General features: G+C 51.2%; 1 protein-coding gene across 1 annotated transcript in view; it reads right to left on the bottom strand.

Moving 5' to 3' along the window:
- RAB26 (RAB26, member RAS oncogene family) overlaps window positions 1-12,289 on the bottom strand; it is a 173,250-nt gene extending 160,961 nt beyond the window's left edge. The window contains exons 1-2 of the mRNA XM_063314828.1: window positions 12,062-12,289; window positions 8,533-8,643 (exon numbers count right to left, since the gene is read on the bottom strand). Coding sequence (XP_063170898.1) covers window positions 8,533-8,643; window positions 12,062-12,289 — 339 coding nt within the window. The remainder of the gene's footprint in view (window positions 1-8,532; window positions 8,644-12,061) is intronic.
- Window positions 12,290-14,452: the final 2,163 nt, after the last annotated feature.

The raw sequence follows: 14,452 nt of genomic DNA, 5'->3' as shown, positions 1-14,452 counted from the left end.
GGGAAAACCAAATTAACTGCTAGTAACCACAGCCCCCTCCCCACACGCACAAAAATGAAAGCCTAGTCCATTTGCAGAGAGAGAGAGATGTCTGCTCTGCAACTCGGAGTGAAACATGTCATTACACCAGTCCCATCAGTAATCAGACCTCAGGCCGCTGCATAATCCAGAAGGGCGGAGGCCATCTTCTCACTGCCTGCTGGTGCTGGTGCTGGACCTGGCCAAGAGATGGTGAGGCGCACAACGCAGGTGGTAACACACATCAGTGAGGGGAAGGTGGTGCAGCATGGGTGAAATGCGGCCCACCGCTCTGGCCGCCCCATTTCAAGAGGAACGGGAAAAGGTGACGAAGATACTTCCAGGTTACAAGGAACTGTGAACAGCCATCAGCTACCACAGCCCGATTCTGAGCTTTGCGGCTTTAGATATAACTAAACAACGCAGCTTTTTCTGCAGGAACTGCAGTCAAAAGAGACCCGCAGGGTATCCATGCTGGGGATAACCGGGTCACAGCGGATTGGGATGATGGATGCTATAGTTATGGGCACGCAAAGGGTGCCAGGCTATGAAGGACTGATGTACGTTAAGTTGGGATTATACAGGCTCATACTGCAGATGGGAGGATGCAGAAGAGAGATCTGCTGATGTCTTGAGGCAGCCCTTCAAGGCAGGCCGGGTCAGGAAGCAGAGCCCGCAAGGAAGACCAGTAAAGACTGCTTTACTGAGACTGGCTGTAATAAAAGAATCCTGACAGCCTGCCAGCACCTCCCTTCCTTCCCTCTTTCTCGCGCTCCCTCGTACCCCGGATGGAGCTCCTGTTTTGCTAAGGGTAAGGCACACCTTCGCTAAGGTTGTCTCTGCTTCTCTACACTTGCACCGTGGATTTAGCTCTGAGTAGTAGAAGCTCAAAGTGTGGACACAGAAGCCCTACAGGCTATCCTTCTGGCACCGTTACTAGATCTGACACTCCAGCCCAAATTCTTGCCCCACACCCCAATTTTTGTACATCACAAGGAGCAAAGCTTCCCATCCTGGCACCCACACACTGCCAGCCCACCACATTCAGCCTCAAGCAAAACTGAAATGTCGGGAAATGAACTAATGTTTGATTGCCCAAAGCTACAAGAAGCAGGCAATCAAATATATTCCAATCAATAATTTAGATGATACTAAGAAAGATTTTGGTCCCAGTTATTGCAAGTGAAACGAAGTCTGCCAAAAAGAATTATTTATTGCACGGTATCTGCAACCTCCTTTTTAAAAAAGACCCCATAGCGAAAGGCCCTTGAAGGGAAATTCCTCTTACAGAAAGAGAACCAACACTTGAAAGCAAGTGTGTGTGCCTGTGCATCTGTGTGTGTACACAGAAGAGTGCAACCAACCTGGAACATCAAGCCTGACAAAGAGCTAAGCCAGATGGAGTCACAACCGTCTCAGTTCTGCCCCACCTCCAAGGAACTTGGGGTGTCATGTTCTCTGTCCAGGAGCTCTGCAAAACTGAGGGAATGGGCTGCCCATGGCCAGAAAGTGTCATGCCCACCTTGGAATCTGAACCCGGGTCTCCCACCACCAGTGCTATACTTCCTGCACACATCTCCCTGAAGAAGAAACTCAGATGACTTGCAGGGGGGAGCAACCAGGGGGCTGCAGCAGGGGTGTCCACTGGGGGTGCAAAAAAAGCCGAGGGTGCAGCGGCCAAAAGTAGTAGTATCATCACACTGATTGGTGGCAGGAAACATCCCAAAAGTGTAGTATGTGCCCTTAAATACGCTTTGCATAGCTTTAAAGCCACAGAAGAACATCCTAAACCACAGTTTTAAAAAGAAAAAGAAAAAAAGAAGGGGGGGGGGAGAACTGAACATCCCTAGAAGGGCTTACCAACTTGTATCTCCACCTTTGCCCCCTTAAACTCTGCCCATCTCTGATTCAGGCAGATTCCCCCAACAGGATGCACCTGAGAAGAAGGTGTCACCCGGCAGGTAGGCCTGGTCAGGAAACAGGCAGGACAGACCCTGCAACGGTGCCTTCACTAACACAGGTCTATGACAGCAGAAGCCCAAAAGCCCGGGCAAGGTTCCCCCTCCCTCTTAGACCCCAGCGAATTCAGGTGCAGCCAGCCTGAGCTGCCTTTTTTTTTTTCCTCCTGCTTTCTCTCTTTCCTGGGCTTAACAAGTATCTTTCCAACCTTTACCTCTGCCTAGTTTCTCTAAAGCAGTGTTTCTCAACCTCGGCAACTTTAAGATGGGTGGACTTCAACTCCCAGAATTCCCCAGCCAGCAATGGCTAGGGAATTCTGGGAGTTGAAGTCCACCCGTCTTGAAGTTGCCGAGGTTGAGAAACACTGCTCTGAAATAATCTCCGTGACTCTACGGAAGGGTAGGATTTCCCCCCAGATAATTTAACATTAAAATGGTAGGGATGTCCAATGTCAGATCCTGCACAGGAGTCACTGCACACACCTCCTAATTAGTGGGAAGTAGCAACAGTATCTCGGCTTGCAAAGGACTCTCTAGATTAGACATCTTAGGTGCATAGAATAACATGAGCATCTTTATGGGAAATCTGGGTTTGGGTTGCACTTGTGGTTTATTGTGCCAAATGTTCCATACCTGACCAGCAATATCCTTACCATTGGCAGGGGTGCTGCATGTGATACAGGAATGGATTAGGCTGGTCTACACCTCCCTACCTTACTGAAAAGCAATTATATGAAAGTCTTGATTGACCAAAGGCAGACAGGCCACCTGATGAAGGCCATGGAAGACTGTGACTCAGAGTAAATAGTCAAGAGCATCGATTAGCAGATACAGTGAATGAAGGGAAGGAAAACAGGCATGTTGCCGATCTGTGCAACTAAGAGGAAGGGAAAGATGAAATGGATCTGAATGAAAGTGGTTTGATCATATACAGTATGCAAAGTGTAGATTTAGTCATGAATGAAAGGGCTAAATATATGTCAAAATTATAATTAGTATCAAAGTAGTGATATCAATCTATTTTCATACACACTCACAGGACGGTGATAATTGCACGCTACACTACAATGACAATGGAAAAACGAGAGCCGAGTTCCGAGGAGAACCGTGGAACTTTCGGAGGGAATGTGACCTAGAGGAAAAAGTTATGCTGTTAGGTGACATGAATGGAGGAGTGGAAACAAGATGTGAGAGAACAGAAAAAGTGATCAGTAGAAAATAGTAGATGATCAGAAGAGAAACCAGAATACGAACAAACCGCTTATAGACATAGATACTATATGAAAGATTACAATGAAATATGCTCATCCTTTATTGAAACTGTAGTGTAATACATTATACATACACATATATATATATATTTGCATACATGTATGAGAATGTATAAAGGGACGCAGTGGCGCTGCGGGTTAAACCGCTGAGCTGCTGAGCTTGCTGATCAGAAGGTCGGCGGTTCGAATCTGTGTGACGGGGTGAGCTCCCGTGGCTAGTCCCAGCTCCCGCTAACCTAGCAGTTCGAAAACATGCCAATGTGAGTCGATTAATAGGTACCGCTTCGGCGGGCAGGTAACGGCGTTCCATTCAGTCATGCCGGCCACACAACCACGGAGGAAGTGTCTACGGACAAACGCCAGCTCTTCGGCTTTGAAATGGAGATGAGCACCGCCCCCTAGAGTCAGACACGACTGGACTTAATGTCAAGGGAATCCTTTACCTTTACCTATGAGGATGTATAGCTTTATATATCTAATTTTTGTTGTTTTATTCTTTTGTTATTCTTTCTGTTGATTATATAAAGGCCAAAAGAAAAAGAAAAAGTGATTGAGCAATTTGGAAACCCAAGAATGAATTAGAATGGTGTTAGTCATGAATAGAAAAAAGGTCTGTTTTAAACACACGGTTCAAGTGTAAGTCTATTCATAAATTCTGAAAGAAATAAGAATGAAAGAACAATACAGGTAGTCCTCACTTAACGATCACAATTGGGACCAGAATTTAGGTCACTAAGCAATGTGACCATTAAGCAAATCCGGACCCGATCTCATGACCATTTTTGTGGCAGTCATTAAGCAAATCATATGGTTGTTAAGCAAACCACATAGCTGTTAAGTGAATCACACAGTTCCCTATTGATTTTATCAGAAGCCATCTGGGAAGGCTGAAAATAGCAATCACATGACCACAGGACACCGCAACCATCATAAATGCACGATGGTTGCCAAGCGCCCGAATCATGATCATGTGACTGTGGTGATGCTGCAATGGTCGTAAGTCATTTTTTTCAGTGCTGTTGTTAACTTCGGACAGTCACTAAATGAACTGTCATTAAGCAAGGACTACCTGTAGTACAATAGCATTGGAAAGAACCCCGGAGATTATTCCAATTCCTTGCCCAGTGTAAGAAGAGAGAGTGAGTCTTGTATGAAAAAGTATTAAATGATAGATTAATCTCCAAACAGACTGAAGGGGAAGTAGAAGGATAAAAAGAGGAAGTAAAAACTACTTGGAACAGAGCAAAAAAAAGTTACAAAATGCTGCAAAAGTGGGTGGAATTATACTAAAGGAAATATGAAAAAGGATGCTTGGTAGAATGTTGAAGTGAAAGAGGATGTGGATGAGTTTTAAAAATCCGTATAAGTCAATGATTGCTGAAAAAAATAGAAGCTGTTGCATGGTTATTGATTTAGAGAAAGCATACGATAAAGGAAATTACTTAAAAGTTTTTCTCAGGCATATGGAGTTGAAGATTGGATCCTAAACATGATGTGAAGGTTATATGATGGAAGTAAAGCCTGTGTTAAGAATAAATGAACTACTAAGCAAATGACTTAACCATATATATACATTGAGTAAGACAAGAACATGCAATTTGCACTGATAAACGTGGAAGGGATGTTTGTGGTGATGTCAGAGGTAGGGTAGCTGGGGACATAAACATATGTGTATTTTTGTATGCAGATGATATGGCAATTAATGTTTGATAGGGAAACAGGAATGAATAATTGCAAGTGAGTGATCAGCACAGAAGAAGTACACTGAGAGAGTTTAATCACACAGAGAGAACAAATGGGGATCATCCTGCAAAACAGGTAACAGGAAGAATGATGGGGTTGGGAGGAAGGGGAAGGCCAAGACAGCTGTGCTGGATGGAGCTGATGTGATCCTGAAAAAGAGGGAAGGGGGAGGTTAAAGAGCAAAACACACTTTATGAGGTAGTGCACAGATGTGCTAGAAGCAAGGATGATTTGCAGGGCGAGCAGGATGCAGAGAGGCGTAAACTAGTTTTAGAGATGTCCCTCTTCTTTCTTTAAACTTATTCTTGCAATTCCTTTGGTTTACTATTTCTTGCTCCTTTACTGCCCTCTGCGTAACACTGCATGCGCATGTATGTCTCAAAAGCACGAAAACACTGTGGGAGGAGAGCTGTGTTAGTAGCAAAACACCAGGAGGAGCCTGGCAGCACCCTGGCTACCAGACTCCTCCTAATTTTTCTAAATCTACAAAGAAAATGGTAATGAGAGTGGGAGGGGTTTTGCTGACTGATCTCTTTGGAAAGGTTCATCTTACGTTCAGAAATACTATTAGCTGTTCAGACAAATACAGCTGCCAGGCTGTAAAACCATTTTTTGTTTATTATCATATTTACAAAATGATGATCTAAAATGTTTGGTAATCATGTGTTTGGGGAAGAGCCATTATAGATTCCGGGGAAATCAGAGAGCCATCTAGCCTAAAATGCACACTTCCAGTCCAAGTTCATTATGGAGAAGTCTCCCCAGAAACCTAAGACGTCTCTACAGATCAGCAAAGGCTTGGAAAGCGTGTCAGAAAAATGCAATCTGATGAAGGGCAAGAAGCTGCATTTTAGCAAATGACCTTCTGCAACGAAGCCTATTTTGGGCTTACTTTAAGGAGGAGGAACACTTTGCCCCATGGTAGCGTTTTCAGATGTTCGTTGCAATGTAGTGGCATTTTTTAGATTCAACTACATTTCAGCAATTGGAGCATTGCAGGACATTTTTCAAGCAAAGATGCTTCGTACAAGCAGCAGCAAGAAAAGAGTTCCACTAATACTCAAGGGATTCCGATCCTCCCCAAATCCATGGAGAGAAAGAAGAATGCAACAAAACCAAAAGCAGAGTTGCAGAAGGAAAGTGTCATGTGCTGATTGTGCTCAGGGACTCCCAGCACAATCTGTTCTGCTGATGAGAAGCTGACGGGTCATGGTGTTCAATGTAATTAGGGTTGTAGATGCTTTGCAGACAGTCCTCGATTTACAACCACAGTTGGGACCAGAACTTCATCGCACCTGATTTTATGACCTTTTTTGCCACAGTCGTGAGCAAATCACCCGTTCCCCATTGATTTTGCTTATCAGGAGCCAGCTGGGAAGGTCGCAAATGGCAGTCACGTGACTCGGGGGCACTGCAACTGTCATAAGTACATGCCAGTTGCCAAGTGCCCAAATTCTGATCACGTGACCACAGGGATGCTGCCATGGTCGTACATGCAAGGACTGGTCATAATTCACTTTTTTCAAACACCATCAAATGGTCGTTAAACGAATAGTTGTAAGTACTGGTAAAAATTTTCCTTCTCGGATTCCCAACGCTGCCAGAAGACCCTCCATTATTACTTCTCACACTACCTTTATAAAAAGTTTCCTGTATTTAAAAAATGGACAACCTCCATCATCATCCCTGATTTCCAAGATGCATTCAGGCCTCCAGGATTGCTGCTTCCCTTGTGGATGGGGCTCACCAGTCCCCACAAAAAATTAAAGGCAAGCTGATGGGTGAGAGGTCAGAAACCTCTTGGACGGGGCAGTTGGAGCATACTTTCTAGCAAAGGGGTCTTATGACTGGCCATGTGCCCACTTTGGTGACCGTTTTATAGGCAGGAAGAACAGGGATAAGAACCGAAGAGTTTCAAAAGGTTCAAAAGGAGTATTGAAGAGACATCTGTAAGCAGATGTCTTTTAGAAATCTAAGAGCCTGTTAAAATAAGAAGAACAAGCAACAACAAGGCTTTAACCTGGTGATACCCTCAGGACATTAATTTCTTCTTTCAAGACAGTGGAGCCAAAGTCCTGGCAGTCAAAGAGGGAATTTAAAGGGGGGCAGGCCCAAACCATTTCGTCTGAATCATTTTTGAAGCCTGCACAATTATAGAGGCATATTTCCTTTAGCATCCCACTTCCTGCCTTTTTGCAGTCCATTTACTGCAGCCAAACTCAGCACTATGGTAAAGCAAATGTGTGCAATTCCGTGGCTTACCACTGACATCCAGTTTATGGCAGATCTGACAAGACCAGGGTCCCAATCCACAGAAAGGTCTTCTAGTGCAGGGAGGCATCACTTCCCTCTTGCTCCCCAAGGAGGGCTTCCAATTCCCTGGGCCCACCAGCCCTCTCTGCACAAGACTCTCACCTGGCCCACGAGGGAGAAAAGGCTGTGCGCAACCGGCAGAGTCACCCAGAGAGGTCGGTATTAGCCCCAAACAGCCCAGATCCATTTGGAGCTAAGCCAACTTTCCCTTGGACAAGCGGGTTACAGGGGGAGTTAATTCTCTCCACCTGCTGCTGAAACAGAGATAAAGTCTAGGGCAGCCCCACACAAACAGGGCCACCATCTCTTCCTGTCTTACTTCTCTCCTCTTCAGTCAGGTAAGTGGTTGAACAAGAGAAGAAAATCTCCCTCAACTGTATGGATAGTAAACCAACTTTTCAAGCGATAACTTTTTTAAAAAAAGGCTGCCTCCCCATTTCATCGGGGCATCTCTTATCACGGGGCAAAGTCTTTCTCCCAGGAAGCAGCTACGTCACATGTGCCCAGGCAGCCGCCGCCTCAGCAGTGGAATGGACTGTCGGAAAGCGACACTGGTGCGGAGAACTGTGGAGATCGACTTGAGAATGATTATTTCGCGATATTCTGGGCCAGCTGCCCAAACGTTTGAAATGGAGTGTTTTACTATTATTTTTTAAATAAAAAACGCTAGATGGAAAGAAAACGCTTTCCTTTTTCATCCAGGGGGCTTTCAACTTTGCAGAACAGACTAAGTGTGAAGCAGCTTTCCAGGAAGCCCAGAAGCGCCTTTGCGGCCCGGGCCAGCACGCAGCCAGGGACATCTGCCCTCCACCTGGTCAGACTCAGCCATCCACAGAGGCGCTTGTCCCACGCGCCCTCGGCAGCTGGGCGGGCAGCTCCAAAGGCAGTGGGTCCTCATCCAAAGGAAGGGCTTGGCTTCTTCTTCGATATGGGGGATTTGCTCTCCCCACAGCCCCACAGCTGCCTCCCACATGGGAGAACGGGCAAGAAGGAAGCTCCCCGCACACACCCCTTTGGGACCCCAGCATCGCTGAGCAACAAGCAGGTGGGAGGTGCGGGGCAAGGCAGCTTACTCAGGCAAACGGCATTCTGTGGGCGCGACAGGCCAAGACCTCCTCTCGCCACCGACACAGAGCACAGCCTGCTCCTTGGCCCTCCTCTGGCAGGAGCACTGCGGTCTCCAGGGCTGCAGCCCCAGCCCCCAAAGGAAGTCACCTGCGGCTACTTACCCGGAAATCGATCCCCACCGTTGAGATGAAGCTCCCAGCCAGGAAAGCGCCGTCCTTGAAGCGCACCAGCAAGCACGTCTTGCCAACTCCAGAGTCACCAACGAGCATCACCTGGAGAGCACAAAGAAGAGGTGAGAGGAGGAGCCCCCTGCCCTGCTCTGGCCTCCTGGGCCCGGTGGATGATTCGGAGGGGTGAAACAGGAGGGGGCCCTGCCCTGCCTTCCAGGAAGGTTCTCCAAGCTGCCCAGCAGTCGGTCTGGCAGCAGCCGGTCTCCTAAGGTGGCTAAGCTTCCTTCAGACAGAAGCCTCCGGCTTGCCTAACACAGGCTGATTTAAGCCATTTTGCCACCTAAGGTGGAACAGCAAACTCCCCCTCCCTCAGCTGAGGGGTTAAGGGTGACCAATTTATTCTGACATCTCTTGAGACAGGATAAACCCCACAAATTCTCCCTGGAAGCACAAATACAATAAGTAAAGCGGCTTCCGCATAGCTGCTACTCAAACTGGAGCTGTCTACCTCAAACCTGTGATGGGTCCAGGCTGAAACAAGTTGGGCATGGACACCCCTGTAGGTTTCAGCAGGGCATACGAACCCAGAACACTGGGTCAGAGCCAACCACAGTTAATTTAACTGGGATGCAAACTCAGCCATTGTACTCAGCCCAGAGCAGCAGAGTTATGAGAACTTATCACCAGTAGCAAAGCCACCACACACCCCATTCTAACTAGGCTGTCATATCAGATCTTGAACTTGGTAATTTGTTGGGGGGGGGGGTGTTGGCAGAACAATCTTAGTTTGTTGCAGCAAAAGCATCAAGGGTCTCAGTGTGTAATGGTATGTGGGAATGACCTTGAGAGATGGGGGTGGGGGGAGATGCTGCCTAGGGAACAGTCAGATAAGAGGGGGTATAGCCCTCAGCTGCAAAGAGGCAGAGAAAGAAACTCAGAAAGGGACCTCCCTCACTTCTCAGGCTGTAAAAGAGACAGCGGGAGATTTGCACTTTCCGACTTGCAAGATTCTGTCAACGTAGCCTTAGAATCAGCTCATCTGGTCCTGTTTCCTGTCTGGTCTACCTGGGAAGGCTGACACATTGCACCATTTACACCCTCCCCCCCATTAATTGAGTTCACACAATATAGTAAACACGATCACCCCTTAAAGGGCCACCAGGGCTGTGCACACAATCCTTCCTGCTTTAGGGCAGAGACGACTAATTACTGAAAAGATACCAACCAAAACTGCTGAGCTCTGCTCTGTTATTATTAGCAACACAGAGGACCAGCCTACCGTGGTTTATCTGGTTGGGGCCCAGCCTGGTGACCATTCCTCAGCAAGCACAGGGCTTGCCGCGATGTGTAAACCCACTCAGAGCTGGGCCTTTCTCAGCCCAAAGCCATCTCCACTGCTGGGGAGGAAGGGACTGTGGCGACGCTCACCTGCAGGGGGCTCGGCTGGGAAGCCTGCTTCCAATCTCACTTTCTCCACGATCAGCCTCTTTTGGTCCCAGGACTACCCAGCATTCCCCTGATCACTGGCTGGACTCTTCCTACCACCCCCAAAGGAAACAAACACGAGGCTGACACATCCCGCAAGCAGGGATCCAAGCCCCAGGATGCCCTTCAAAGGTGGCAGGAAAATGCTGCCCATTCCAGCAGAAGCAGAACTCCCAGCATTCCCCACCTGTGGACACCGCTGGTGGGGCTGTTGGGAACTGTAGTTCAGTGACAGAGAACCGGGTCTCTGTCGATCCAGCCTGGCTAACCAGCCGAACTCCAACCGGCTCAAGGAATACTTTTTCCTTGCGTTGCTGTCAGGCTGAGGAGTGGATGCAAACCACAGTCTCAGCATCACGGTTTATACTTTCCAAATCACCTCTTGAGAAAAAACCCTCTTGCAGTTCTTCCATCATCCCCCAGGCCTTCCACCCACCTTTCCAACTCACAGCAGAGCTACCAGATCCTACAGAAAAATGTCTCCATCTGGTTCATCCTTGGCTTATTTGGTTTGGCTTTAGGCAAACCACAGGCGAACCAGGTAAATCTTGTGAAACTCTGGGTTCTCATAACACAGTGAACCGTAAATGGCCAACCACCAGGTTAGCCAAGTCAAACGCTAACCTTGTAGCCACCTCAGTTACCCGAGCACAAAGCACCGTCAAATTTTTGCCTCCTCATGCGGTCCGGCCCCTTCCCTGCAGAACCTGATCAAGGAAGTGAGATTCACACCAATTTTCCTTACTGAGTTTAATGCCAAGAATCAGAGTGCCAAATGCTGAGAACTGAGATAGGAACCCTCCCACTCTCCTTTACTGGTGAGGTCATTAAGGGGCGGGGAGGCGGGGGGGTCTTTGCAGCTTTTGAATCTGTTTCCCAGTGTTTGCAGCTGAGTCCCTGTGTTAGGTAAACGTGTAACAGGACCCCCGGTCTGCTGACGGTTTGGGCTCAGATGCGCCTCTTCCTTTCTCAGCCCCAGCACCGTCTCTCACCCAGACGGGTGGTGCAAAGCGGCCACTGTGATCAGTTCCTGGTTCTGTGTTCCATCCGAACACCAAGTTGAGTAAATTCCCATGGGGAATTCTAGTTAAATATGTTGTACAAATGTGCTATGTGCTGTGCAAATCCCAGGCAGTAGGATTGATTCAAGCAAACCATGAGTCCCTTCAGAGGGTGTCCGCAAGGTGCAAATCCAGACTGTCCCACCCGCAGAGCTGAGGAAAACTTCCCTGGTTGGTCTGGCTGCTCTTTTACACACAGATCGGAACCAGGAAAGGTGCCATTTGGGTCATAAAGGGGTCCTGGGTTGGGTAAACACAATTGTATGGTAAAGACGGTCTTCCGACCCAGTGACCTGATATAAGGAAGTTCCAGATGGAGAAAATGAACTAGGGTGGAATTTGAAGCCCAAGAGGCTGCGGTGGCTAGGAAAGGAGGACGAATTCAGAGGGGAGAATGAGAGCGATTAGCCCATGCCGGAGCAAAGAGCCTCCAGCGACAGGCTCAGTTTACCTCTGGCCACTGCTGCGCACTTACCACTGAAGCAGCTTCAGGCTGCCCGCCCGCGGTCGATAGACCGCCTTTGCGGAACAGACCCAGCGGCCGGGCGGCCCAGCACGGGAGCCCCCAGGAGCCAGGCACCGGGTCCAAGCCTGTTTCGGGACCGCGGCTCGGGACGCTCGCAGGAGCAGCCGCGGGGCTTCGGCTGCCAAGCCCGCCCGCCCCCCGCCCGGGGCACGGGATCTTCGCCCCGCGAGACGGAACCCCGCCTGTTGCCGGGGCCCTTCGGTCCAGCCGGCGACGGGGGCAGGCAAGGCGCCCCCCCGCGCGCGCCACAGCCTCCCAAAGACGGCGGCGCTGGCTCGCCCCGGCCCGCCGCGCTGGGCGAGGGCAGCCGGCCGTCGGTCCGCCCGCCCGGTGGCTCCGGGGGCCGGCGCGCCGCGAGCCCCGCTCTCCCCGGGGCGGCCGCCCTCGCCCGCGCGAAGCGCCCTGCAGCCGCTCCCCGCCACAGCCGGCGCCGGCGCCCGCCGCTCACCTTGAAGGCGACGTCGTGGAACTCGCCGCTGCTGCTGAGCGAGGGGCGGCTGGGCAGCGGCCCCCCGTTGGCGGCCCCCTTGGCCCCGGCCGCGCCCCTGCCCTGGCCGGCGGCGGAGGAGGCGGCGGAGGAGGCGGCGGCGGCGGCGGCGCGCTGCTGGGCGGCGGGCAGGGCGGAGGAGGGCGCCGCGCTGCCGCCCTTGCTCTTGTGGCTCTTCTTGCGGGACATCCCGGCTCCGCTTCAGGGCGCCCCGGCCGCCGGCTCCGCGCGCAGCCCGGCCAGCGCCGCCGACATCCCACCCACCCGGCCGCCCGTCCCGCGCCCGTCCCCGGCCCCGTTCCCGGCCGCTCGGTCCGTGCGCCCGGCCCCGCCTGCGCTCTTCTCCGCCTCTCCGCCGCTGGGAGCGCCCGCGCCGCGGCCACGCTGCCGAAGGGGCGGGGGGGAGCCAGACGCCGGTCTCCTCGCCGGCCCGGCCCGGCCCCGCCGGCCCCGGCCCCGGCCCGGCCCCGCGCGAGCGGAGCGCGGCGGAGGGGAGGGGAGGCGAGGCCCCGCGGACCCCGGCTGCGCTCGGCGCCGGGCAGGGCCGGTGGCCCCGGAGCCGACCCCGGGGGGCCCCTGCTGCGGCAGGCGCGGGGCCGGGGCGTGGGGCCAGCCGTGAGCCCAGTAGGGCGCCGCGGGGTTCAGCGGGCGAGCGGGGGTGCCGGGGTCCGCGAGCCGCCGGGCAGGAGTGCGGCTCCCCTCCCCCGGCCGAGCGCAGCGGGAACCGTTCCCCCCCGAAAGTTTCCTGACGCTCGAACGCGATCCCCGGGAGTGAAGCTCGCGCGGCATCGGTGGTCGCGCAACCGCTTTCTGGGTGCACTTTTGGTTCGGCGTGAACACCACGTAAGCGCCGTGCAAGAAAAGCACACCTGCGAAATAAATGCATTGCACAGAAGTACCATCGAGTGATTCTCCCTAAGAAGACTAAGACCAAGTCCTGGTTTGTTTAACCCCGATTTCTGCATGAACCACAATTGTCTGGGTTCGCGCAATAGCCGACAGCAAAATCAGCCAGCATTATGATTGAGTTCATACAACACATTGTCTTCAGCGGAGTGAACCCTCCATGGGGTTTGAACATTTTTTACCCAGTGCCTTTGGTGAACCACCCTATGGTTTACAGTTATGTGTGAACCCAAGCAATAGTTAGTTAACACATTGCCCTAATGTGTTAACTGTTTAACCATGGTTTGTTGAATAAGAATGGTTTACTGGGTTCCTCTATTGGCTTATGGTAGAACGTAGCTGGATTTGCTTCCTCCGTTATATAAGCTAGACCGTTATTTGTGAGTGGAAGCAGGCAGGGCTGAGTGAACAATGGCGCAGCGGACGGGAGAGGCCAGGCGCTGGGTCTACACCACTGAACACGCCCGTTTTTGTCTTTACATGAATTAGTGTCAAAACCACAGGCAAGGTGCTAGCAGGATCCTCTGACAGATCCTGAGCGACCTCCTCTGTGTATCAAGGTGCTCTGAAAAGCCACCCAGCACTGAGAAGCAGCGAGAAGAGATGAGCAGAAGACAGCAGTCTGCGGTCAGAGGGGTCCAGGGGGGAGGGGTCAGCAAAATCAAGATGGCAACCCTGAGCATGTGCCTGAAGCCCAGACATTTTGGATCCATCGTGGCGTGTGAAAAAAAGGTGGGGCTTCAATCGGGTGGTCACAGCCTCTGTTTTGACTTTGTGACACCCCCCAGACACCCCATTTGCACCCTTGCCAAGAGTACCCATGCCCGTTCCTGGGTGCATTTGCCATGCAGCCGTCATGCCCTTCTCTCCCTCACCAAGAATTGGCAACGTATGCAGCGTCTGCATCTGGAGCAAGGTGCCACAAACGACACAGCGCGAGCACACAATTAACTGCCCCGTCCATATGCTCTGTTTTGGATGCAGCAGAGCTGTCTGTGAGGTCTGGGGGACGTCTGGACAAAACCTCGACGCCTGTTAAGTTGAAGCGTCACTGTACAGTCGGGTTTATATCCGAATCAGTGCACAGAGTGTTGCTCTTGTAAGCACGTCTTAATCTCACAGGTGTGCAAATGTTAATTTAGGGTTGGGGTGTGCACATATATTAGGGGTGTCCAAACCGAAGCCACTCTCCTTGGTGAACCATTGTTCAGAATCTCAATAGTGAAGAATACGTGGAGCTCAGGGTGGGGCAGTTGGGCGCCTGGTGTTCCCTGAGCTGGGCGGCCTTCCGGCAGAAGCTTCGTCGCCTGGCCAGGAACGTCATCCGTGCGTGGAAGAACGGAGGCCCCCGGCGTTTGCAGGCAGCGTCTGGCCCGCCTGTCTTGGTCGGGGCACATTTCAAGCACTTCCCGGTCCTCTGATTAGGATATTGTTTCTCCACGATCT

Source organism: Candoia aspera, chromosome 14 (assembly GCF_035149785.1).
Source record: "Candoia aspera isolate rCanAsp1 chromosome 14, rCanAsp1.hap2, whole genome shotgun sequence".
In the NCBI taxonomy this organism is placed as follows: domain Eukaryota; kingdom Metazoa; phylum Chordata; class Lepidosauria; order Squamata; family Boidae; genus Candoia; species Candoia aspera.
The sequence above is the reverse complement of the archived record's forward strand: the minus strand, read 5'-3'. Positions and strand labels throughout refer to the sequence as shown.